At 37.2% G+C, this 23,511-nt stretch overlaps 1 protein-coding gene across 9 annotated transcripts in view; it reads left to right on the top strand.

The window, feature by feature from the left end:
• LOC131303841 (SUMO-conjugating enzyme SCE1) overlaps positions 1–18,549 on the top strand; it is an 85,971-nt gene extending 67,422 nt beyond the window's left edge. For 7 of the 9 annotated variants that reach the window (XM_058330894.1, XM_058330891.1, XM_058330890.1 and 4 more), the window contains exons 2-6: positions 13,331–13,406; positions 13,555–13,638; positions 17,255–17,407; positions 17,502–17,615; positions 18,218–18,549. In XM_058330894.1, coding sequence (XP_058186877.1) covers positions 13,338–13,406; positions 13,555–13,638; positions 17,255–17,407; positions 17,502–17,615; positions 18,218–18,280 — 483 coding nt within the window. In that variant the 5' untranslated portion in view covers positions 13,331–13,337 and the 3' untranslated portion in view covers positions 18,281–18,549. Of the gene's footprint in view, positions 1–9,448; positions 9,467–13,090; positions 13,407–13,554; positions 13,639–17,254; positions 17,408–17,501; positions 17,616–18,217 lie in introns of those variants that run through there. The other 2 variants (XM_058330892.1, XM_058330886.1) reach the window with 2 other exon arrangements.
• Positions 18,550–23,511: the final 4,962 nt, after the last annotated feature.

Consider the following 23,511-nt stretch of genomic DNA (forward strand, 5'->3'; position numbering starts at 1 on the left):
TCCTTGTCGATCTCCTCCATCCTTACATTTACACACATGTACATGCACCTTTACAAATTTTCATTCATACATAATACTATGGACAAATTGTAAACTATTCTACCCATTCATACCTGTGGTAATGGCAAACCAACCCTTGGGGCTATAGATGCTGTCACTGATTGACTCTGACATGTACCTCTAAGTACAATCACCATTGGTTGTTTCCCTTTACCAACAACTACTTCTTTAGCCTTCCCATTGGTTACACGTTTTTGCTCTCCACCTTTGTATTGATTATTTGCATCTCTCTCTAATGACTATGTCAGGAAGTGGAGGATTGCTTCCACCTCTTCCTCTACCACGAACATTGGGATTGGCATGCTTTGAGGTTCACCATCTTTTCCTATGCTTCCCACCACTTTTGTTTTACCACCCCTTGATTTCCTTGTGTTCGGTGCAACACCATTTCCTCCTCTACCAATCTTCCCTCCTCTACCACTCTTCCCTCCTCGACCACGTCCATTTTCATTCCCTCTACCATTATCCACTTCCATTGCCATTTCTATATCTTGTAGGGAAGACATAATTATCATTTTACATATGCTTCAAATAATAAAGTAGGACAATGGTTTTAAAAAAATGTAAACTCCTTACTTGTTCAACTTGTTGTTCAACTGAACTGTTTGTTGACTTTTGAGCACATGTTCTTGCATTGTGTCCAAACTGCTTGCATATTCTATATTTAATGGTTGTGTAGTGCCTCTACACTCCTCCTCTCTTTTTTGGCTACTTATCATGCCCTCTTTTCCTTTCTTTTCTTGATCTCCCACTCCTTGCCCTAAAAGGAGGAATAAGAGGATCATAGTACGTACGAACCCGCATAGAAGCATCTGGAATTGGTTTAATCATGTGCTCATATATCTTCGCAAAAGTACACATGGTAGCACTCATGAACAAAGTCTTTAGGATTACTTTATCAGTTATAATTGCAGCCATTCCATGCGAATAGGGTATCCCATACACATCCCACTTGCCACATGTGCATGTTCTCTCTCCTATGTCCACAACATAACCACTAAGTACAGTCAAGATTTCAAAAGTTGTGTCACCACTATACATTACCTGACAATCCCCCATGTTATCACATGTTTTTTTGACCTTCTTCGCAATCCTTGGACATAGCTTACCATTCCACCCTTTGCACAGGTCACATCTATATTGTAACCTTGTCATTAAGTACCTCTTAATACTTTCTGTCATGTAAGGATTGCTTGGTCTCTTGCCTCTTTGATAGCTCGATTAAAAGCTTCACTTGTGTTATTATCCATTCTATTGCACTTAGCCCTGCCACTGTACATGCACCTAGCCCATGTTCTTGGCAATTCACTCATCAACCACTCATAAGCAGTCTTATCAAGCTCTTTAATTTCTTTCATCTTCTCCTTAAACTCTTGGATTGTGTAAACTGATGCAGCCTGCCACATAAGATCTTTCCACTCCTTCCCTTTGTACAACTTGTTGAAGTTTGAATACATGTGCCTAATGCAGTACCTATGTTCTACATTAGGGGTACTTATCTGCAAATGTTTGTGTCAACTATAAAAAGACATGAAGTTCATTTAGATGACAAACATTTATGTAAAGCAACAAGTATAGTCAAAGGCCAAACATTTATGTAAAGCATCAAGTATATGGAATTGAACAACATAATTAATAATACCTTTTTTCTATTAAACATGAAGCACCAAGCCATTTCCTCTAGATTCCCAATTAAGTCCTCTAATAATCCCATGAACCAAGTCCAGGCATCTTTGGTTTCTGCCTCCACAACAACAAAGGCCAAAGGGAAGCTTTGATTGTTGCCATCTCTTGCCACTGCATGCATAAGTTGACCTCCAAAAGGATCTTTCAGAAAACAAGCATCCAACCCAATGATTGGTCTGCAACCTGCTAGGAAACCCTTCACATGTGCATCATAACTTATGAACATCATTTGAAAAAATGGAACTTGTCCAACCCAGGGTCTGTCCACCTTAATTTTAGCCATGCTACCTGGGTTCCGCCTTGCCACCATCTCACAATAGTCCCACAACCTTTTGTATTGTTCAGTATGATCTCCCTGAATCTTTTCAAGTGCCTTTCTCTTTGCCCTATACACCTTGTACTCGGAAACATTAATGAGCCACTCCCTCCTCACAATATTCTTCATTGATTTGACCTTAGTCTCCGGTGCATCATTTGGTTTGGCTAAGTACTTATTGGAAAGCCAAGAAGCGATTGCATTATTATTTGTGTAGTTTTTAGTACAAGTATGTTGTTGCCAAATATTTTTTTATCTGGAATGATTTATCAACATACATGGGAGAGGCATGAAGTCTAAATCCATAATCAATTGCACATTTCACAGTCACCCTTGTAGATTTATTCTTCAAGAATTTAAATGTGTAGCCCTCCTTTATATGATATTCCCTCCACAATTTCCTAAACACCCTCACATTAGGAAACTTCATCCCTTCGATTAATTGGGGGTTCTTCATGCAAGATTCTTTAAACTCAGAAAAAGCAGGCTTCCCATCTTCACCTTCCTCAACCAAGTCGTTTTCATCACTATTAGAATCCCCCTCACCACATTTTGTTTCAAGGTTGTAGGTACCTAGACCAACCAAGACAATGTTCTCCTTTTCCTCTTCATCAGAAGACTCCTCTACCCCACTAAAAGAGTCACAGGAAGTTTCACTATCATCATTAGGCTGTCACTCACAGTTTGACTCACTATCCTCATCCATTTCATCACCTTCTCTCTCTCCGTCTTCATCTGCATTCACACATTCACTACCTACTCTCTCTCCGTCTTCATCTGCATTCACACATTCACTACCTACTCTCTCCCCCTCCTCATCAACAATTGGTTCTTCTACGTGTTCAAGTCCCCCTAATTCACCACCTCCCTAACCTTTTCCTATTTCTAAATCACCTCCCAATTCAGTTAAGGAGCTAGGGTCTGCAGTGGTATTTCTATCTCTACCTATCACCTCTACCTCTGGCTCACGAACCTCGTCAGACTCTACCACGTTGGGACAATCAACATATAGATCAATAACCATATATTTCTTACCACAAGAATGCACTACAAATATTTCAACCATGTCATAATGAGATGTCAAGTTAACTAATCCATCATTCATGTTATGCATTGGAAGTTTATAAAACACAGTTACGTGTTCTATTACTCCATTACTATCTGTTAGTTCATACCCCATTTGCCTAATTATATCCATCAACTCATAAAAACTGAAGGAATCTGGATCTACCTTCGTTTCAGAAATAACCCCATTCAAGTATTCAGACTGCAAACCCCTAACTAGTTTACCACTACGCGCATGAACAATGTACACCTGAGATCCACCATGATTTCTGTGCAACAAATAACTTAGATTAATAACAGGAGAAGTAAAATTGCATGTGGGGCTTAATTTTTAATGGCTTATAATATTGCTTACCCAACCATGAATGACAATATTTTACTCTACTATTAAATGACAAGAATTTTTTAATCCCTGAACTTTATGAAGCCTTACTTTACTATATTAACAACAATGTTCTAAGGCCTAAACCATAATTTCTTAAGCACTAGCCGTAATCCCTAATCCCCAATATTTTAAAGTCATAATTTTATACCCTAGGTTAATTAATGCATAGTCAAGTCAATGAACAAGTATTTTATACCCTAGGTTAATTAAATAAATCAAAATTCCCCAACTTTTTAGGGTTCTAGTCTAATTTTTTAACACCCCAATGTAATACCCAATTTCTTAAAGCTCTAATCTCAATTTTATAACCCCTATCTCGTACTTTAGGGTTATATATATAAAAAGTTAAAAAATCCCCAAATTTTAAAACCCTAATCTCGGATCTCGGACTTTCAAAAAATTTACATAATTCGAAGATCCCTAAAACTCCATAATTTTTAAGCCCTAATCTCGGACTTTTAGGGTAAACAATTAAAAAACTATGAAAACCCCCAAACCCCCAGATTTTCCAGATTTTTTAGCCCTAATAATCTCATACAAAATAATATAAAGAACTTACAGATAGGTAGAACTCGTACTTGAAGATAATGAACAAAGTTTGTCGATTCGTAATTCGTACTTTACAAACCCCCTACCAGGGGTTTCTGTTGTCTGTCGGTTTTTGCTGTCAATTCGTGTCAATTGGAGATGAGAGGTGGGAGATGGAGATGAGTAGTGTTCTAGAGTTTCGGTCGACCTCGACCACCCATGACGGAAGAGAGCGACAGAGAGAAAGCAAGAGAAAGAGAGAGATGGGAGTGAGATCATCGTCGTTGTTTATATCGTTTTTTCAAGTATAAACAAACCTTGTTTTTTTTAAAGCTTAAGGGTATGTTGGTCTTTTTATTTTGGTCCATCCATTTTTTTAACGAAAAATGGGGGAGGGGGTGAAGTTGCTCGAATTTAAACTTAAAGGGGTGAAGTTGCCAAAAAGTGATAGTTTAGGGGGTGTTCTTGCAATTAAGCCATATATTTAAGGATTTATTAGGAAACGTGTAATTAACATATAGATTGTAGGTTTATAATTAGGAAATATGCATTTGATCTGACGGATACAAAGTTACTAGGAAGTACGATCAAACGATTATAGAAGTAGTTCTGTTTGTATGCATAGATATTTTCGATGAAAAACTGCTCTATTTTATAATATAGATAGTATACGCCATTTAACACTTTAATGTTTTTTTTCCCCCTAAAGTTACAGTTTACCCCTTAAGTTTTATATATTGTCACATTAAGTTTATATATTCATAATAGTTGGTAAAATTATAATTATTTACAAATATTACACATATAAATTTTTTTAGTTTTTATTTTTTTTAAATATCTCATAGTTTGGTTTGGTTAATTCATGGTTTTGAAATGAAAATCTAATCCTAATCTGTATCTCACGTTTTTTTTTTAAATTTTCGAATCCGTGTCCGGACCATTAATATGAAATATTTAAAAAATAAAAAATAAAAAAATAATTATATCCAAAAGTCACAAATCAGTTCGGTCTGAAACGGTTTGATGGTTCACGGTTTTTCTTGGACAACTATAGTAGCAACCCCCTTGGCGTGACCATAAAGGTTTCCGACTGGTTGTGGAATGTCTGGTTTGAGTCATAGTAACTATCCGAAAAGCGAGTCTGTCATTACTGCACCACCAAAGTACTACTCCCTCCGTCCCATAATATTTGTCCGGTCCGCAAAACGGAGACGTAAAAATAATACAATTTTTGTAAGAAAAGTTGGAAAAAAATTCAACAATTTACTAGATCTTGACGAGTTCTTTTAACTTATGAAATTGAATTTTTTCTTGAAAGAAATACATTATTTTATAGTCTCCGTTTTGTGGACCGGACAAATATTATGGGACGGAGGGAGTACTAGCCTACGTCCCTATTTAATAGTTCTTTTCAGGAGTTCGTGTAACTTTTCAATTAATTATATCTTGTAATTTATAATATTTTATGTGATTTTAAAAGGAAATTAATATTCACACTCCCTGTTTTGTTATTCACATTCCTTTTTTTTTTAGTGTTGAAAGTGTATGCATTTTTTTTTACTGAAAGACAAAAAGGGAGCGTGATTTACAAAAAAGAGAGTGTGGATATCAATTCCCTTTTAAAAACATTGTCTTATACTAAAACTAATCAAGATCTATTAAATTAAATCTATATTGGATATTAAAACTTTATTATTAATTTAAAAAGATAACTAATTTTTCATCTGTTAGAATAGAATGAGGGATTATTTATGAGCCCTATTATTCGCAAGGAAGATTTTCAGAAAATCACGCAAGAAAAAATGTGTTTGGGCCCATTTCGGGTCCCCCAAAAATCTAAAAAAATATCAATAAATTTTTGAATATTATTTTATTGGGCCCTCTAAAAAATCAGTTTCAACGGAGATCGATAAGTATTACTTTTGGATTCATAGGAGCAAACTGAGCAGTTTCGCCTTACAAATCTAAAAGTAATACTTATTGATGTTCGTTGGAGCTGATTTTTTATAGGGCTCTATAAAATAATATTCAAAAATTTATGGATATTTTTCTAGATTTTTGTGGGACCCAGAATGAACCCAAACACATTTTTTCTTGCGTGGTTCTCTGGAAATCTTCCTTGCGATTAGAATTTTCTATTATTAAATGGGGACGGAGGGAGTAGATGGATGAAGGGCCCTCCATGCAAGTCCCGCATTTGGCGAGACTCGAACCTAGACAGATTGTGTAATGGAAAGAAGAAGCCAATCCACCCGTGCCATTTAGGCATGACCAGCTTTGGGCTAAGGCCAATGAGGTGCAAGCCTTAAGCCCCCCAAAACTAGGGCCTCCACTTGATTTTAGTACTTAGTATATATGTGTTACTATATGGCCCATTTTTTAACCAATGAGTATGTTATGCATACAGGGTCGGCCCAAGAGATTTGGATTCCCAATGTTAAATTGTGGGGTGGTGCCCTACATATTTTTAGAATTAAACAACAATGATAGAAATGTTTCTTTATATTACTACTTTAGACTTTATAATGCATCTTAATTGCTTGGTCACCAGCAGCCAAAGTGGTTGACTTGAATTCTACTTGACTTGATTTCAAAACCTGGTAATTACAATAGCATTATTTTTGGCTGAAAAACATTTCAAAAGAAAAAGTTGCCCAGAAGACTCAAACTCGGACACTCCATATGGACTAGAATCAACTTATCGCTGAGCTAACAAAGACATTTGGGTTATAAAACGAACAAATATTATATAGACTAATTTACAAATAATATTGGGGGAACTTAAATAGGGGTCCTATCCTACATTGATACTTAAGTCCTAATCCTTGTAGGTTTGAAAACTTATGTTTTCATCCTAAATTTTAAATAATACCCATTTATCCCTTAATAATTTTTTACATTTTAATAGAGCTGTTGCGTGGACCAAATTAAATAAGCGATATTTACTTTGTCATGTTTGGACAAAGTCAATATCCCTTATTTAATTGGTTCGCGTAGCGACAATCATGACAAAATCATTGATCCGGAATCACGATAAAATCATCCGGAATGTAAAACTAACATAAAAAGTTAGTTTAAGGTCCTAAAATTCTTTACTATATCGGTGAAGAAATTTGGGATGTAAAACTAACATAAAAAGTTGGTAGTTTTACATCCCGGATTTCTTCACCTATATAGTAAAAAAATTTAGGATCTTAAACTAACTTAAAACTACTAACTTTTTAAGTTAGTTTTACATCCCGGATGGTTTTGTCATGATTTCGGACGACTTTGCCATAGTTCCTGTATTTGTCATTATTTCTATATTTGTCATGATTAAGGGTGTTTTAGGTATTATTTAAATTTCAGGATGTCGACTTAAGTATTCAAACCTAGTAGGATGGACACTTAAATAAGTTTACAAAACAGGATGACTATTTAAATTTGCCCCTAAAATTTGAATTTTTTTGAATTCTCAAGGCCCAGGTCTCATGGGCCTGGGTATGAGGCCTAGCCCAGCCCTGTATACATAAGGCCCAATAGCCCAGTAAAAACGGAATGGAGGAGAAAACAAAAAGCGAGAATAAAATTGAATCACGGAACATCGAGATCGCTGATTTCTGAAGAAATTATTCAGTAGGGTTAGTGTATCATTAACATGGATGCAAGATGCATCATTTTCCCTTAAACCATAATTTCAATTGCAAACAAACTCAATGAATTGACAAAAAAAGAATTATACGTTAAGCGGTAAAATATGCCTCATTTTCGAAAAGGCCATTGATAATGCCACGACACTATTTTTTAAAGCCACGATCATTTTTATGCACTGACCATTATAGCCCAACTCTCACGGGCTACTCAGAATATTGACCTTTTCCTTTTGATTCTCCCTCTCTCTCCCTCTCTCTCCTATTTTGCCCACCACAGAGCAATGAACGAAGCAAACCACTTTCCCTTCTTTTGTCTCTTTGGCAACATCATGGATTCACCTCTGTTGCTCCAGCACCCATCAATGATCCCAACCCCTTTACCTCCTAACACGAATAGATACTCGTCTCTTCAATTTCTCAATCAATACATCAAAATTCTAAAAAGCAGAGACTTCTGTTACTGGAAAGAAAATGAAAACCCAATTCGTCAAACAAGATGAAGACAGCAAAGTGTAGAGAGAAATAAATTCGCGACATGACCCATTACCCCCATTTTCTCTCTTGCTCCACATTTGATTTGATCCAACGAATCTCCTGGCCTTTTCATCTTTTAGGGCAATAAAGTAGTAGTAAGACATATAGGTTAAAGATGGTTATGGAGTTCTTGCTCAATTCGAGGATTAGTGTAACGCCCCTGAATTTTGGTCAATAAAAATTTCGTTAAATATTTGAATTACTTATTTTCTCTTGAGTGGCTATATGAATTCTTGTTAACTTTCGTCGTAGTTAGATTTTGGTCATTGGTTAAACTCTCGACTAGAAACCTTACTTGACCAATTTAGTTAGTTTCTAACCAACTAGTTGGAGGAACCAAGCAACCAACTCACCTAGTTACTAGATGAACCTTTTGAACCTTTTGCCTTTACCCATTGGTTCATATTGTTAAGGTAATTTTTGTCCATTGGACAATAAGCTTTTCATTATAATATTTGACTAAAAGTACATGTAGTCTTTTCAAATCTTATTTTAAGTATAAAAGTACTTGTACTTTTTTTATCCATTGGTTATTAACCGCTAGGGAAATTATTACCCATTGGGTAATAGCCCAAATCTTCCTATTAAGTACAAGGATTCCTATTTTATATTCAAGGGTTGATTTCCCATGCACTTTATGCATTAAAATATTGTGGTGTATCTAAACCTTAGATTTTCCAAAGTACTTTATTGAATAAATAATACTTGTACTTTATTGTTATTTAATGGGGAGAATCTTAGCCTTTTATTTAATTGAGGTACTTGGTACCACACCTATATTTAAATATAGGGCTTTTGTCACATGCTTTAAAGGACAACTTTTGATTATTTTAATATAAAAAGTTCCCTAGTTACTATTGTCCATTGGACAATAAAAGTTAGGGAATTTATTATCCATTGGGTAAAAGGTTTAATCTTTCAACCAAGTACATGAGTTTATTAAACTAGTCTTTTTTCTTAAAAACCCATCGGATGATGTACCGATATTTTATTATGAAAGGACTTATTAGCCTTTAAGGCCTAAGATTCTTAAAAGTACTCTTTTGCTATTTTATATTGGGGTTTTGTACTCAATTGGATTAATTTATTGAGGAGTTGATCTTCCTAGAGTACAACACCCATTAGTTTATTGGAGACATGTGTTTAATTAAGATTCTTATTTGGTCTTGTACTTTTATATTACATAAGTGTACTTGTGAGAGAGAGAGAGAGAGAGGTTGCCGAGAGAGAGAGAGAGAGAGAGAGAGAGAGAGAGAGAGAGAGAGAGATTTTGTTGTACCATCCTTGATCTTCCTTATTCTTTCAAATCTTTGGGTGAATCTTTTTTCTAGCCAAACTTAACTCCCCATTTGTACTTCTATTATTCTTTAAACACCAAACCTTGTACCATTGTCTCATTTTCTTCCAACAAATCTTCCATAATCAAATCCTTGGTACAAAACCTAGCCATGCAAGCCTAATACCCTAACCCATCAAGCTTTCAATCAAGTTTGACAAGTGAAAGATTGAGTTATGGAGCAAATCCATGGGAGATATATAGAGAGAGAGGGCCGGCCTTTAGAGAGGGAGAGGGAGCAAGAGTTTTGCCTATAAATAGCACCCCATGTTTCTCATTCAACTCACACCTTCACCTAGCAACTTCTCTCTCTAGAAAAATCTTGTTCTTTCTTTTGTTCTTCTTGTGTTCTTCAAGAAACTCATCCTAGGCCGCCACTAAACCGCCACCCGACCACCCTTCGATCCATAAAGTAGAGTAGTGTTAGTCAAGAAGAAGTTTCGAGAGAGACCTTCCTCTTTCGAAGCTACCGGAAGCATTCCGTAGGAGGTTACACTGTCCGATAGCCGACTTACCTTTCGTAGCCGACTACCGCCAAGAAGTAAGGTAGGAATTCCTTATCCCTATTCCTAAGTATAATGTAGGTACCATATTTACTCGATGAATACGTAGGTTATTTACCATGTGAATCCAAGTATTCGTATTTTGATCTTTAAGATGATTATGAGTATGCATATATGAATTGTTTGTATTACTCGTGGTGTGATAAAGCATAAGTGATTTCATTCCAAAGGCGTCCGTACATGTGGCGTTGTGCTTTGAATAAGCATAAGTGATACACTCCAAGGGCGTCCGTACATGTGGCGTTATGCTATAAGTGGTGATTGAGCGTGATAAGTAATATAGAATTGGATGATCTTGTTAGAATGATTCCTACTTACTTTTGTTCTACCGCGGAGTCTTTGCATGTAAACGAAACACGAGAACCGAGAAAGTAGAAACATGACACCTAGGGTGTGGATAATGATGAGATGTGTTTTGAAACCGCAATGTGGCCGGACTTGGTAGCCCATTGTGTGTATGGAAACCCGCGATGTGGCCGGACGTTGTAGCCCATCGTGTGGATTGTGAAAACCGCAACGTGGCCGGACTTGGTAGCCCGTTGTGTGTATGAAAACTCGTAATGTGGCCGGACTTGGTAGCCCATTGCGTGGATTGTGAAAACCACAATGTGGCCGGACTTGGTAGCCCGTTGTGTGTATGAAAACTCGTAATGTGGCCGGACTTGGTAGCCCATTGCGTGGATTGTGAAAACCACAATGCGGCCGGACTTGGTAGCCCGTTGTGTGTATGAAAACTCGTAATGTGGCCGGACTTGGTAGCCCATTGCGTGGATTGTGAAAACCACAATGTGGCCGGACTTGGTAGCCTATTGTGAAGATTGCCAATGTGGCCGGACGTGGTAGCCTCATTGGTAATATGGCTTGGTTATCCGCGGAAAGGAGCCAATGCAAGTTTTGTGTGCCACTGGGAACCCGGTGCGGTGGAACCATTGTGAGGATACTCGGGAACCCGGAACGGCGGAACCGAGGTTGGGTGTGTGGCTTGGTTATCCGCGGTACGGAGCCAATGCAATGTGTGCCAATGGAAACCCGGGACGGCGGAACCATTGTGAGGATACTCGGGAACCAAAAACGGCGGAACCGAGGTTGGGTGTGTTTAACAAAAAATGGTTTTTGAAAGGTTGATTTGTAAATGAAAATGTTGACACTGTCTACGACGAGTCACGTAGGAAAAACACGAAAAATCTTGGACACCAACGATAGTTGATTAAACGAATGTGGATGTGTCATTGTTAGCTGCATATATATGTATCATGTGGAAATAGATGTTTTATTATAGCCTGTTGTTTGTAAGTTATGGGTTAGTGGGTAAGGATTTCCTATTGAGCGTTGTAGCTCACGGTGTTACCTTTTGGTGACCCTGACATATTATATTGGTGGTGACGCCGGTATAATGTGTCAGACCTCTAGATGAATAGGGTGAGATGTACACCTTGGAGGCTTTCGGAGCCGAGGAGCTAGCTAGGATAAAGGAAGAAGCAGAGCAGTAGTTAGGAACCCTAGTTCCCTCCTTGTTTGTTTTAAAGTACTCTTATGAGAATTATGATGTAATAAGAGCCAGACTCCATTTGATTTTATAAATAAAATGTCTTTTAACGTACCCAAAATTCGGGGCGTTACAATTAGTAGCAAGCGGCAACCACTAATCTCGTCATAATCACAAGAAGGTCGTGGGCGATTTGGAGAGCAGAACAACATCGGGCACCTCAAATCACGCCCTCTTTATTGTATCTGGTGATTTGTTCATAAAACAGAGAGAGAACAAGAGAGAGAGAGAGAGAGAGAGGAGCAAAGGCCGGAGTGGAGTTGTCTGTAATTTAGGAAAAAAAGAGGAAGAAAAAAGACCCAAGGGTACTGGTGTCAAAAAAATGAGTAGAATACAACGAATGCCATGGCACTAAAACAAACCTTTGTAGTATTAGCGCCACCCTTTCGAAAATCCTGTTTGGCCTCCGAAATCTAACAACTAGCCCTGCATCTAGGCTTACCACCTTCGGTGGTCCGCTGTGCTTCCGTTAGCCAAAATGAAATGTTTGAGTCACGTGAGTGGCTCGGCAACAAAGGTGACGTAAATGCGCACAGCACAGTAGCGTCGTTTTCACGCTAGAAGGGGGAAATTGTAGTAATAGTACTCCTAACATTTAAGAGAAAACTACATTAAACCCCTCTTAGCTATGACCGATTACCAATTTACCCGTCTAATACTCAAAACTCTAACACTTACCCCCTCCAACCATGTGAAAATCAAATCCTTAACGGATACAAAGAAAATAGTGAGCTACCTTTTAGAGCTTTAATCATCAGTTAGGCAGTGACCACTTTCTTTCTCACCTCTCAATTTTTTACATACTTCTTTTTCTCTCTCTTAGCACCTTTAAAATTTAAAGAATTATTACATGATAGATTATCGCTCAGTGGATTGGAGTATTTAATTTGAATAATTGACAATCTAGAATTGAGATATCACGTCATAGACAATGGCAAGCAAGATATGTTGTTAAAATAAAAGTTTCTAATTTAGCCATATTCAATTCATTTTGACATAATAAAAATAGATTCACCTATATATTTTTAACTGAAAATTGTGATAGATATTTTGGAACATCACGGGGGCACTATTTGTGATGGTGCTCGGTGCCTACTAGTTGATTGAGACAACTTTTAGTGACTAATATAGTTGTTCAATGGTGGTAGTTAGTTGGCTGAAATTGAACAATTCTTGGTTACTTTGGCACTAATCAAAGGGCATCATCATCGTTAACGGTGATGTAATAGAACTGGATAAAGAGGAAGTGTGCGAAAGGAGCATTGGATTTGTGGTGCAAGAGAGAGGATTGGTATGATATATGGAAGGCCATATTTGGTTTGAACTTGAAGTATGAGACAACAAAAGGGAAAAAAAATCATAGAACATCATTGAGCTAAGCAAACGATGCTCGCATGATCTGTCGCGGTTTGGACATTACTAGGCTATTAGGGTGGTAATTGGTAAAGTAAGATATTAAACATAATTGAGGGGAGCGTAATATGATTTCCGGTAACTCAATTTGACTTTAGTGGGGTTTTAATTTTTATAATAATAATGAAAAAAGACGGCGTCAAAGCTCATTGGTTAATCTGGACCGTACAATCGCCGATACTTTGAATTTCTTTTTATTTCAACCGGACTCTACCCTAAACTGTTGCTGTCGTCCCCAACGAAGGAAGTAGAGAGAGAGAGAGAGGGAGAGAGATGTCGGGAGGAATTGCGCGTGGCCGTCTCGCCGAGGAACGGAAAGCATGGCGGAAGAATCACCCCCATGTTCGATCCCCTCCTCCTCCTCCTCTCTCTCTACAATCTACTTGAAGTTCTAATTTTGTGCTTTAAATCTGTTGTTTGCGTTTTCAAATTTTCCAATTTGGTGTCTGATTGATGTTGTTACTATATTCTATTTATTTGTGTACCATAGGGTTTCGTTGCTAAGCCAGAGTCACTCCCTGATGGTTCGGTCAATTTGATGATATGGCAGTGCACTATCCCCGGTAAAGCCGCGGTAAGTAATCCTCATCATATACATTTCAATTTGTTTTCCATTTATTGCATTTCAATTTCGTTGGTATGGCAATACAGCAGAGTTTATTTGTTATTTCTACTTATTTTATTTTACTACGCCAGGAATTAATAAGCTATTTTGGAACACTCAAAAAAAATAAAAAAATTGGGTAAGGCAATTTATTAAAGAAAATTACCAAAAAGAGAAGGGCAGGGGGTATCCTTTGACGCCAATACAGCAAAAGCATAACAGCCCATACTAGCCCCAAAGGTTAGTCAGGTTGGTTTGTGGGTTTGCTCCCCACAAAACGGACCAAGGTTTGAGTCTTGGGGTCAGACTGCAAAAAGGTAGTTTTTGTGAATTCCCTAGTCCCTGCGGGCTGGCTTGCCTTTGACTAGACCAGGGATGGGATTAGTTGAGGCGCACATTAGTTGGCCAGGACACCCCTTACTGTCGAACCAAAAAAAATAAAAAAATAAACATCCCGTAGTAGGCCATGCAAACAACAACGAGACAGGTACAGAGTACAAAAACAGAAAACATAAGGAAAAAGGGACTGCCAGCCACCTAAACTCCAGAGCTTAAGTGGAATTTAATATTCCAAATGCCACAAATCCCTATTGGCATCTGTGCGAGGGACATTTCTCCAAGCACTCAAGATAGCTCTGATATATCCAGATTCCAATAATCAACTGCAAAGCCCGATCATTTTCTGCATATAGCCCCAAAGGATTTCTAACCACTTCATTCTTGGATAGGACTTAGGAGAGTAGTCCAAACAATCGAGGAATAGGGACACTCAAGAAATAAATGGCTATGGGATTCACTACCATTAGAGCATGAAACACAGACCTAAATCAAGAGCAACCCCCCAATGAACAATTATTTTTTCTTGTACTAAATGATGACAAGCGTGTAAAATACTGGACATTGTGAATGAAAACAACGCTAGCTGAGTTTTTACACAAGAATATTTTTTTGTTTTGAAAGTTTCTCCATTGCTTGTTTGTTGTCTCAGATGCCTAAGAGCATCTTCGATGCACAATAACTGAAAAAGCATGTTAAATTGTTACATAATAGTACACTATAAATCCCACAATTTGTTGGTTTTGCTCCGATTCCAGAATATTTTTTTCTCTTTAATTTTCATCTTACAATGTTATATTCAAATTGTAGATGTAAGTGCACAAGAGGGAGAGAGAGAGAGAGAGAATGAATACTATTGCCCTAATTTGAGAGATTACCGAACAAAATGCTAATGCTAAATATGGTTGATTATTTGACGATTTTAAATTCTTGGTATCTCTTTGATGATGCATTAGAGGGATTTAGAAGTGTGTAGTGGCTGTTTTTTAATATTTCATTTTGGTTAATAATCAGAATTGTTCTAATAATTGAAAGGGAGAATCAATGACGGAGTGGGATACAAACGCTATTAAAGGAAGTCATTGAGTCAATTCATTAACTATTTTTGAAAACAAAAAATTCAAGCCTTGACTGGCTCCGCTGTTGTCTGTTATTCTCATTTTTGTTGTGTTTGCTATAAATGTACTTTTATTGAATTCTATTGCTTTTGTGCATGTTGGGAGTTGTCTAGCTGTTAATTGTGTGACTCTTGTGTTAGAAATTGGTACCGATAGCGAATAGGGAATCTACAGTGCTTAGTTTTGGTGCAGAATTTTTTTAGGTTACAAACCTAGTATGCATCCGTGTGATGGTTTGTGTTTTTTCTGTTTCATCCTTGGAATTTTTATTAGATGCGTGCCTTCATCATGGAATTCGGAACATCGCTGCATCTCAGGGAATTAAGTTCGTAGCCACAAATTTTGAAATCTCATTTGTGCTATGTTTAACTAGTCTAATCAGTATACTTAAATGTCATCCTGCAGTTGTATTGATGCTGAACCTAAGGATCAGAATTTGAGCTTCATTTGTGCTGTTTGCTTATTGTTTAAAAAATTGGGTAACCATTAAGGGTTTTGGATTTTCATTGTTATTGACATATAGTTGAATGCTAAAATATTTGGCAAAATTGCCAAATATAATTAGTTTTGGTGATGTCCACTATCAGGTGCATCCAATAGCCAAGTTGATATTGATAGGCCTATAGAAGGGGATATTATGTGAGTGTTTGCATTTACAGTATACTAATTGATTTTGTTGATTGATTGAATCAGCCTCTATTTTCACAACAAAATTTTGTTTTCTGTTGTTGGGGTATTGGGTGTATATTCAACAAGGCATTGACTCTTGGTAAACGATAGCCGGTGGCATGATTCTTTACCATTCTGGTATACTGGTGATATGAGGAAATATGTGGTTTAATGTGACCAACTCTGGTAAATATGAAAGGAGAATTAGAAGTACTAATTAGAATCTCAGGATTGCTTCATATCATAGAGGAAAAATGCAAAGAATGAAGACTTTTGAAATTTCTTTTGCGTCATGTTTGGTTGCTTAGAGGGAAGATCAGTTGTGTAGGCATGTATAATCTTGGAGGCTACCCCATATGTGTCTCTGGTCTTTCCATCATTTTTGGATCAATATCTATTGACATAGACAGATGTTTTTGTGTCTGGTTCTTACTGTTACCGGTGGTTCCTGTTTTAGTGCGAGTTTTAAGCTCCTCAGTCAAAGCCCCATCTTCTTTGAAACTTTCTTTGCTTGCTTCTCTGCAAACTGCTGTGCCCTCCCCATAATCTCTGCCACCACATCAAGTCATCAACTCACACCACATGCTGAGTAATGTTACTCCAGTTTAGTCAAATGATATAGTTGGAGTGTATTGGAAGATGGATTTGTAGCCTTAGAATATCTTTGGATGAGTTACAGTGTTCTGCACTTTCCCATCTCCTCTTCTTTGCTGTGATTTCCTGTTCATCTTTCTTCTTCCTCCATTATTCTCCTGCTTCAACTTGGAGGGATCAGTGCTGGGTTAGGGAAGTGAGTCATGAGATTAAACATTGGTAAATATGACCTCTTATTGAAAGAAATAATCCTTGCCCTGTATAGTTCGCATTATTGCTGATGCCCCCTATGCTTTTGTGCTGTCTGTTCTGCTTATCATTTGCCAAATACTCTCGATTCTCAGTACTGACTACCGAGGATGGAGTGATTTGGCAGCCGCATTTTTTTTTTGTCGGTGCATTTCTGTTTTGTGGATGTTTATCATATGATTGAACATACAGCCACTAATTGAAATTTAATGTGATGGGTGTATCTTCCATGATGGGTTTGAGTCTTGGACTTAGAGGTTTTAGTTTGGATTGGAACAAGTCTACCAAACTCTGGAGGATTCAGAGGAATGTTGTATACCGTCATCATGTATCTGATATTTATCATATTTACCTTCTTTAAAATTATTTTTCTTCGTTGATTTGCTGTTGAGGTTATATCGAAGAGAATTTTGTTCAAGAAGTTTATTCATGGTTCCTTGCTTTCTCTTGAATACTATTCTGTCTTCAATATCTTCAAACTTCAACTTCTATGAAAGAGGGGTTTTGTGGAAACCAATGATGAAACAAAAATAATGAAAACAAAGCCACTTCTCTTGAATTCTTACCATGTCCATTGTCATCTGGATTGCATTGGAGTTGATCATGGGTAATGGTTGCAGACCGACTGGGATGGGGGTTACTACCCACTTACAATCCACTTCACTGAAGACTACCCTAGCAAACCACCAAAGTGTAAATTTCCCCCGGGTTTCTTCCACCCCAATGTCTACCCCTCTGGAACTGTCTGCCTGTCAATCCTCAACGAAGATAGCGTAAGCTCCCTGTAGCTCCCTAACACCTAATGGTCAGTTTATGGAATGGTTTTTAAGTTGGGTGATAATTATTTGTGTTTTTTGTTGTCCATAGGGTTGGAGACCAGCAATTACAGTGAAACAAATTCTTGTTGGCATCCAGGATTTGTTGGACCAGCCCAACCCTGCCGATCCTGCACAAACTGAAGGATATCACCTCTTTATCCAGGTTATTCTGGTTCTTGTAAATAAAACTATTCGAGTCCCCTTGGCATTTCTGTAACTTCTTTCAATATCAACTATCTGTGGGGAAGCCTTTTGCTTCATCATCATTTGATAATGATGTTGAGTGAGGACAATGTGCGGATGGCTTTTGTCATTCTACCTAATGAAAATTGAGACTGAAAATGCATTTCGGTGGAGAGATGGCGAATTTTTCACTACTTTTTGTGTGGTGATATTTGAGTGGTTCCTACTTCCTTCTATTAAAGAAGCAAATGTTCAGAACTTGCTTTGTTATACAAGTTTTGGGCAAAAGTTAATCCCACTCATTTTTCATAACCTTGTATCTGCGACTGACTAGCTTGAATGTTGCTGAAAAATGGTGTAGTACATTAAAGGGTTGAAGTGCATCAGGTATTTGGCCATTTTCTTGTTTGGCTACTCTGTTTGGTGGGGCACTGGGGCCCATATCATATGGTGGTTTTTCAAAAAAAATAAATCAGGCAATGGTTTACGACTTCTGTTGCTGATTCAAATTCTGTAGGCTTATGAACTTTCATGCCAAATGAGAGGAAGTTGCCTTGCTGATTCGTGGACAATCATTTGCAGGACCCTGTGGAGTACAAGAGACGTGTCCGACAGCAGGCCAAGCAATACCCACCTCTTGTCTAAATCATGAATCTGGTCGTAGGTACTGGTACTCGATAACTGCCAGGTTTCCTGTAATGTAAACTGCATGGTTGAAACTTGTATTGTGTTCCTCTATATTTGAATTAAGGTTACTTGATATGTGACAGTAGAACCAACCAGACTAGTAGAACTTCATTTGTGTCAGGTGGTGGTTGTGTGATTTGTCAAGATGTGTGGTCACTCAACTGGATCAGGAGCAAGCAAAGCTGCTATATTTTCAAGAATTGAATAATTTTGGAATGTTGGGCAAACGGTCTCTAAGAAACACTCATTTTAATGTGTTAGTATGTCCATGTCATTGTTAGTTCTTATTGTGATCTAAGTTGCAAAAAACTCAGAGTTTCAGGTAAATACAGTATTTTGAGCCGTCTGAGCTTTGTCATTACTTGTGTCTGGAGTGTGGATGTTTCCCTTTCAATACTGGTAAACAGGGAGATTTAAAAGTTCTTTTGGGTGTTTGCCATTTTATGTTGTTTTTTTTTTTTTGTTGTTGTTGGACAAATGAAGTTCTATTCTACTCTAACCTAGGGAAAGGGGTTGGTGGGGTTTGAACCGCCTCTCTTACTATCCTGGCTACATCTCAAATTCACGTAGCTTGTTTGTTTTGCTTGATTCAGTCTTTCCCATCCTCTCTGTCAGTACGAAAAGAAAAATACTCCTATGAAAAATGAAATTAAGGTCTGCTTTCGTTGGACAGGTAATAGCATGCCTTGCGATGCAGGTGCCATAGCCGAAGAGTATCTTAGGCATTTTATGCTTAGGATGGCAAAACCGTAATTATGCGACGGGCCCACTTGGGTTCAATCCGAAATGACCCAATGGTCAAGCCGTGTGTTTTTTAGCCATTTGAGGATGTATAGGCTCCCGAAAGCTCAAATTTGCCGTTCAAGGAAAAATTTGACTTGCTAATAACTTTGGCAAGGAAAATCCGAATTAAGCTGTTCATTTAGGATAAGTTTTAGAATTTTCTTTATTTTTTAGTTTTGATATTATTCTGAAATTTTTCATTTTTGGTAATTTTCGTTATTAATTTATTCAGCTTCTGTTTTGGGCGAATCAATTAGGGTTAGGATTTTCTATCTATTTAATAAATTGTAAGCCTTCGGGGCAAGACAATTATTGATTATGAATGAAAAAGAGTTTAAAGAGCGCTTTTTCTAAACCTATATCGTTTGTGATTTTTTTGTTAGCAGGTTCATTTCTGTAGTTTATGCGTCTCCCTGTATCACTTTGCCTGGTTGTGAGCTTAATGTTGCCACTCCCAATTCTTCATAGAAAAAGTATGACATGCTTTTGACTCTTGAATTAGGACTCTCCCACATTGATCCTCGAAGAAAACGTTCGAAAAGTGTCGTCAACACGTGAAAGATTTGTGTAAACCTGAAATTGTTGTTTGTGTAAACTAGATAAAGGTTAGTAATTCTATCTTATCTATCTACTAGCGCATGTCCATGCCTGAAGGCACGGCTCAAACATTCAGCAAACACAAATAAATACTGAACAACAAATTCAACCAACTAAAGAGCATAGAATAAACTCAAACGCATAAAACTTGATCAAATAAAAAAAACACCATCCAAAACACAGATGAAAATATAAAACGATACACATTAATGAAAATGCATGCCTCGAGGAGACATCTAAAAAGAAAATATGAAACATGTCTAGACTAAAAATCTTCAAGACTATTGATCCTTTTGAGCTTCGAGTCTTCTCGATCCCAATCCTAAAAAAGAATAATATGTCAACAGAAGCCCAGTTAGTATGCCAAGTCATTTATTTAAGGGATGATATACGATAACAGAGGAAAACTAAATTATAATACATTGCAACTCGTTGTACCTAGTATGACTAAAGGAACTACAGCAGAACTTCAGGGTAAACAATATTGGTAGTGGAATCTGTTTCTTCTTCGAGGAATCTGTTTCTTCTTCAGGGTAAAATAGTCTACTTCTCCAGGCCATACAATGGCCTCCATAGCATCACCTTACAAAGAGAAAGGAAAAAAAAATTGCACACATTCAAATATCATCATAATTAATATTCATTAATCATATTTAATAAACTGTTATCAAATATCATCATAATTAATATTCATTAATCATATTTAATAAACTGTTAAGTACCTGTTCATCAAGTAAAACCAATCTGAGTGTCATATAGGGTAAAAGCGGATTAATCACTTGTACCATCCTTATCAATCAAGCTTTGACTTTCCATTTATTTCCATTAGGATGAAAATCAGCAAAAAGAGGATAAGGGACCATTATATCACCTATATACCATCAACATTTAACAAAGTAATATAGAGCTAAACATATTGACATCTACATAATCTACATGATATGAGACATTCAGTAACGTTATGACTTGGGTAAGCACCGGTTGAGCAGTTCATATTGACATTCGACACTTTAATTACTCTTTGAGCATCCCTTTGTGACTGGACTTTTTCAGGTGCCAGCTGCATGTCAACTACTTCACCTATGTGCAAAGTAATTTGAGATTGATTATTTTTGGACCCAGTGTATATTTCAAAATTCACATAAAAAATGAATATATTTTCAAACATTGTTTTTATTTTTTTATTTTTTGTATTGAAGTCTAGTAACAAAAAAAAAAAATTGAAGTCTAGTAACAAAAAAAAAAAAAAAAAACTCCGTGTTGTTAGCAAAATGAAAAGCGAAGTTACCAATATTTTTAAGTCGTTCTATAAGAAACTCCGTATTGTTAGCAAACTGAAAGGCGTAATTTACCAATTCGTGGGTCAATCTCCATATTTGTCTCTTCAGTTGCTTCTTTAGAATTCTCATGCTGGCAAACTTCTCCTTCATCTGTACATATAAACAAAACAAAACTCAATATTGTTAGCAGACTAAATTCAGTTGAGAGATACACCAACCTATTTATATGATAAATATAGTATTTGTAATTAGAAGGCTTACAAATTAGTGGGTCGATTTCCATATTTTGCTTCTCATGATCATAAAACTAGACAATGCTACTTTTGAGAAAATAATCATAAATATTAATCTGATGATAACCTTACTTAACAATAATATTATGGCAGAGATCTTATTTTCACATCTTCGATTAAAAGGACATGCAATTACTCTTATTTCTGCAGGGATATGTCTCTAATTTTCTTCCCAGCCAAAATATAGAGAAAGTGCTGAAAAGAATTGCTAAATTATATTAAACCTCTTAAATTATGACCCATTTCTGAAAACAAAAAACATAGTGAAGATAGAACATTCCGTTCGCGTAAGGTATTTGTTTTTTTAAACCGTGGAGAAGGGAAGCGGGGCGCTGCTGTCCCCTTGGGGCAGCAGCTTGCGGCTGTGCCCAAATTCTGGGCCCATTCCAGTCTCGCTCCGATGATCGAAAGCGTTCACTTCGTAGAGCTCTTCGAGTAGAATAGTTACGCAAAAAATCAGCTTTATTGGATATCATTAAGTGCCTGATCGGAACCCATATAACTCTCGGTCCATGGGTTACAGTGGATTTGATCCAGTGTTTCGGATCCATTCTTTTCAACATAAAAAGGTTCCAATCAGGCACTTAATGATATCCAATTAGGCTGATTTTTTGCATAGTTGTTTTACTCGACGAGCTCTACGAAGTGAATGCTTCCAATCATCGAAGCGAGACCAGAGTGGGCCCAGAATTCAGGCACAGCCGCAAGCTACTGCCCCTAAGGGGACAGCAGCGCCCCGCGTCTGTGGGGAAGGGGATTTAGCCCCGTGCATTAGGTTTGGAAAAAAATTGTTGCTGCAAAAGAACAAAAGATTACCCACTATCGGTGTCTCGGTGATGTCTGCAACGGTCCTTATGGTTCAGAATCAGAAGTTGAAATTAAAAAATCATCATTAAATCAAAAGATGGAATTGAAAACTAATATTAACATGTCATATCGTGCCAATTAAAAAAAAAAAAACACATTGCATCGTCTTATCTCTACGGGAACCTTTTTGCTTGCTGCTTAACAGCGATGGAAAGAGTGTAGATATCAGAGAGAGAGAGAGAGAGAGAGAGAGAGAGAGAGAGAGAGAGAGAGAGAGAGAGAGAGTCTGATTCCAAACAGTGGCACATAATCACAGGGAATTCAAAACCAAGGGGAATTCCTAAAAGTTTAGAATGAACCCCACAAAATCACGGGGAATTCCAAACTGAATAGGAAATTCAAAAATTTTATTTGAAAAGGAAATTCCAAACATGAATCTCAGCTGTGATTTTGATTCCAAAGTTTTATGAAATTCCGTGATTGATTTCATGATTTTTTTCCTCTCCGTGACTTTGTGGGGTTCATTCTTTCCAATTATGATTGTAGCCTTAGTAGCCGTTAATCTCAGCCATTCAAAAAATATGCACCGATCCTATGGTCGAAAATATACAGATTTGTTTTATAGATACTCGATACTATATATTAAAGCAAAGTGGCCATTAGTGAGGAGGCCTGTGGATGATGCGACAAGTGTCCTTAATTTCTTACATTTTAAACTTTATATGGGGTATAAATACATATTTTTTTTCTTTGAAGATGCATATTATAGTGTATACTAGTGTATGCCCGTGCCTGAAGGCACGACGCAGTACTTTCTAAACACAATTTAAATGAAGTATTAAACACCGGTTATTTTTGGATTAAAAAAAACCACTTTTTTTGATTTTTTTTGGATACAACGGTTGTTTTTAACTCCATCTCATATGGGGTGAATTCCGTGTACATGTATGTCCCACCCCATATGCAATGACGTTACAAATAACCGTTAATTGAAAATGTACCCATAGGAGAAGCCAAGGTAGAAACTTGAAAACCTTTGATCTGATTTCTATCTTTGTACCGTTCAAAATTTAAAAATAGAACAGAGAATGTGGAAGGTTGGTCTTTATTTATTTATTACTTTTTTCTGGGGGGAGGAAATCAGAGAGGATTACAATGTAAATAAATCTGAAATCAAAACAAAATTGCAAAATCAAACCTTAACCCAAAGTTAAACAATTGTGGGAGCAGAGAGACAGAAAGGGAACGGAGAGAGAGAGAGAGAGAGAGAGAGAGAGAGAGAGAGAGAGAGAGAGAGAGAGAGAGAGAGAGAGAGAGAGAGAGAGAGAGAGAGAGAGAGAGAGAGAGAGATGAATTTTGAAGTGGCAATTGTGCAATTACTATTGTTTGAGAGAGACGGAGAGAGCTGTAGGATTTATGGAGCAAATCA

This window comes from Rhododendron vialii, chromosome 10a, assembly GCF_030253575.1.
Source record: "Rhododendron vialii isolate Sample 1 chromosome 10a, ASM3025357v1".
In the NCBI taxonomy this organism is placed as follows: domain Eukaryota; kingdom Viridiplantae; phylum Streptophyta; class Magnoliopsida; order Ericales; family Ericaceae; genus Rhododendron; species Rhododendron vialii.